This window comes from Hevea brasiliensis, chromosome 10, assembly GCF_030052815.1.
Source record: "Hevea brasiliensis isolate MT/VB/25A 57/8 chromosome 10, ASM3005281v1, whole genome shotgun sequence".
Lineage (NCBI taxonomy): Eukaryota > Viridiplantae > Streptophyta > Magnoliopsida > Malpighiales > Euphorbiaceae > Hevea > Hevea brasiliensis.
The window spans coordinates 59,205,477-59,209,687 of record NC_079502.1 but is presented as its reverse complement, the minus strand read 5'-3'; the positions used below and the strand labels follow the sequence as shown (position 1 = coordinate 59,209,687).

The 4,211-nt window shown below is 32.9% G+C and overlaps 1 protein-coding gene across 1 annotated transcript; it reads left to right on the top strand.

Moving 5' to 3' along the window:
- Window positions 1-690: 690 nt before the first annotated feature.
- Window positions 691-1,350, top strand: LOC110637816 (nuclear transcription factor Y subunit B-7-like). Its single transcript, XM_021788148.2, has one exon. The coding sequence runs from the start codon at window positions 691-693 to the stop codon at window positions 1,270-1,272; it is 582 nt and encodes a 193-aa protein (XP_021643840.2). The 3' UTR covers window positions 1,273-1,350.
- The last annotated feature ends 2,861 nt before the right edge of the window (window positions 1,351-4,211 follow it).

The following is a 4,211-nucleotide window of genomic DNA, read 5'->3' as shown; positions in this document are numbered from 1 at the left end:
TGCTAACAATCCACCACCCAGCACCTACTAGTGATTCAAACCCATTACCTTGTTTGTGATACCAATTGTAGTTTCGAGCACTTATTACCATGCCAAAAGTTAGATGAGCTTCATACTAATAGGTTATATAAATTAGAGACTTAGTTAAAAAACAGTTTCTCTTTAGATTGATTAATAAAATTACCACTACTTTATGCAACGTAATGCCCATCACAAAGAATTTCACCCCATCACAAAATATTTAAGAATGGGTAGTTTAAATGTGTTTTTGGCATATTCAAACCTAATTTTATTACTAAGTTGTCATAGGATTTTATTTTATTATTTTGCATTAAATAAAAGGGAAGTGATTTACATTTCATTAAATTTCTTTGCTTTTATATATATATATATATATATATATATATATATATATATATATATATATATATATATATATATAGAGAGAGAGAGAGAGAGAGAGAGAGAGAGAGAGAGAGAGAGAGAGAGTTCTAATTTGAGAGCGAGTCCCTAGGCTTAGCTAATTAACACGAACCAAGTTGTTTACTTGATCCCCCCTTCATTAGCCTATTTTCATGGTTTTCTTTTCCTTTTGAATCCCATGCATAAAACTCCCTAAACACCACCAAATTTAAAGCCAATTAATTCCTTGAAATATTTAGGCATATATGTGAGTGGAAGAGAGAAATAATGGAAGATGAGAGCCATGGAAGTTGTCCAAATGGCCCCAGTAGAGGAAGCCCAGAAAGCCCATGTTTAAAGAGCACTAATAGCAACAACAATAGTAATAAAGAGCAAGATAGGTTCCTTCCTATAGCAAACGTTGGAAGAATAATGAAGAAAGTGATTCCTGGAAATGGGAAAATCTCAAAAGATGCAAAAGAGACAGTTCAAGAATGTGTTTCTGAATTCATTAGCTTCGTAACAGGAGAAGCTTCTGATAAATGTCAAAGAGAAAAGAGAAAGACTATTAATGGTGATGATATTATATGGGCAATAACAACTCTTGGTTTTGAAGATTATGTTGCTCCCCTTAAATTATATCTCAACAAATATAGGGAGATTGAAGGAGAGAAGCTTAATATCCCAAAGCAACAGCGAACAGATCAAAGGTTGCAGCAACGCCAACAAGAACAAGAACAAAATTTACCATCTTTTAACACTGTGTATTCCTCAACTACCACTCTTCTTTCTCAACCTTCATTTGTGCCTGCTGATCAATCATTCTTAACTTTCTCCCCTAACTCCATTCAAAAACAACTACAACAATGATCAAATTCATTCTGTTGGGCATTCACATTATTATGAAATCAACAAAACAGATGTAGTGGGATCCTTCGTGCACTTGTCACATTTTTTATTTCTTTTCTTTGAAAATAGAGAAAAAAGAATGAGATATACAATGTTAAAAACTAGCCTGTGATATCACAGGCCATAATACTTTTATATATTAAAAAAAAAGACACTATATTACTTGTGGTTATACATATGTCTGGGTGTATCGTTGTGCAAATTATACATATTTAATCAACTTTAGCTTTGAATTTCATGAATTCAATAGTGTTTTTTATAAAAATGTAAATAGTATTCATCAAATTAATGAATGAAACTAATTTAAGGTGTAAGTAAAACTTGCATGATTAAATATAATTGATATTTGCTCATAGTTAAAGGTTCTTAGCTTTTAAGTTGCTGGTAAGGTTGAATTCTATCAATATCTATGTGCTTAACTGTTTATTTTATTTCTTTATTTTTGAAATTCATTATACTAGTATTATCTTTAATGTTTATTTACGTAGGTAAAGGATTTAGATTTCTCACAGGCTTAAGAGGTTTTATTTTGAACCAATTTCTAGTCCTAAAATATGTAACTTAATTTGGTTAAGGTAACTTAACTGATTATATAAAATTAGGTTGATTGAGATTTTAACGGTGCATTTTGTGTATACTATAATTAATAGTGTAACATCCTCATTTTAGCTAGTCCGTACAGTCTACTGTTCCGGTGACCAGTGTCGGTCCGGACAGCTAGAAAATACGGAAAAATATTTAAACTAAAGTAAGGAACCAAAAATTAACTCAAATAATTAATAAGAAAAAAATTAGGAAAAATTATAAAATAATTCTTATGACTCTAGAGAAGGGTCATTGAGGTTCTTATGGCATTAGAATACCAAGAAAATACTTAGAAAAATTTTTCAATCGGTAAAGACAATTTTGGCCCGTTAAGCCAAACGGAGGGTATTTTGGTCATTTTGTCTTCAAAGATGATTTTTTGGCCAACTTGTCCAGTTAAATAAATAATCTATATAACATAAAATATGATTAAATATTGTTAAAAATTTAATTGAAATTAATTGGACAGGAAAAGGATGGAAAAATAAAAAAAATTGAAATTATGACATCATAAGGATGTCATTAAAAGTCTCCAACCCAATCAAGTGTTGGCACATGTCACCAAGGTATATAAAAGAGACTAAATGGGCAGAAAGTGAAGAAAAAAAATCAGAACACTCTACTTCTTCTTCTTGGCGTCACCTCTCCCACCATAGCCCTCCATAGCCAAGCTTTACCCAAGCTTGATTTCTTGGGTTTCCATCCATTAGAACTTAAACTTCTCAACACAAAAACTTGCTCTTACACCTTGGTGATTCTTTTGGGATCAAAAAGAAGAGGAAAATAAGAGCTTTAGCAAGTGGGAAAATCTCACTTCTTTGAGGTTAGTGATCTAACCATGAATTTTACTTTAAATTCATGATAAGGACTTTGAATGAGTGTAAATTACAAAGAAAAAAATTGTTGAATACCATTTGTATGTAAACCCTAGATTTTTAATAGTCATGGTTAGGGTTTGATTGTGTTGAGTTTAATGAAATTAAAAGACTATCATGGCTGCCCATAATATGTATTTACTATGTGGATTGAAGAAATGCAATGAAAATGCAAGAAGGGTAATGTGTGAGTTAGGGTTTGGGGCGGAAAATTGGGATTTTGACCATGTGATGATGAAAATAGGTTTTAATGGTCAATTAGTGACCATTTAGTTCTGTTTAAATAAAAAATGAAGTGTCTTGAGTGATGGGATTGGGTTTGGTGTGGCTGCCATGAAAGTGACCTGCAGAATGGAGTGACCTGCAAAATTGGACTTGAGTCTAGCAGGTTTGGGCAGCCATAACTTGAATTGTAGAGGTTAAATTGGTGCAAGGCCAATTGGACATAAAACTATACACATAATGGCACAACTTTGGTGAAGAAACCATGCCCATAAAACCAAACCAAGTGGACCAAAAGCTTGCCCTAATTCGGGTGACCTGCAGTCTATTTCTGTAGAATGACCAAATGAACAGTGATTGTTCATTTGGCCATAACTCAATGTAGAAAGGTGCAATTGACCTGAAATTTTACCAGCAATAAGATGAGATATAGATCAATAACTTCCACGAAGGAACCTAACCCAAATTATGACCAGAACCTATCCAACAAGTGAGTTGCAATCACTGTTCACTCACTGTAGATATGGTCAGTCTAGAAAAATTTCAATCTGGCTAGTTGTCGTTTTTGAACCATAACTTAAGCTAAAAAACTCCAAATGGAGTGATTCCAAAAAGGAAATTCAACTAGACAAAATAAGGAACAACTTTCATGTTGATCATTTTGCCAAATTCCCACTACAAAAATGACCAATGGAGCAGTAAAGATAAAGCATGAAAACTGAAAATTCTGCTTAATTAACATTAAGCTTAGAAATGGTATTTGCAACTAATACCAACAAATTTTAAATGCAAAATGTGGTATGTTGAGAGTATTAAAACCAATGTACCTATTGTCTATGCAAAATTCAATATTTTGGTTGACTAATGAAGTGAATAGTAACACTAAAACTTGAAATTCAAAAATTATAAAACTCAAAAGTGTAAAATGCCCTAGTATACCTAACAAGATTGGTTTAGATAGCTTGGCATGCCAATAGGGTTCTGTTAGTAGTACTGCATATGGCTTCATGCCATTCTGTGTTTCATGGCTCCTATGCCATTCTGTGACATAATAGCCTTTGGCTATGTTATTTGAGTTGATATACTTGGGTTTTAACCCTGATAATTATTACAGCTTATTAGCTATTCTGTTGCACACCGGGAGACACAATGTGACCGATGGTGTGATGGTCTGAGGTACTTAGTACCCAGTGCCAGTTTACCCATTTATCCAGTCCA

Bases quoted from the DNA above. Each gene is read 5' to 3' on its own strand.
- LOC110637816 (XM_021788148.2), top strand. From the start codon at position 691: ATGGAAGATGAGAGCCATGGAAGTTGTCCAAATGGCCCCAGTAGAGGA.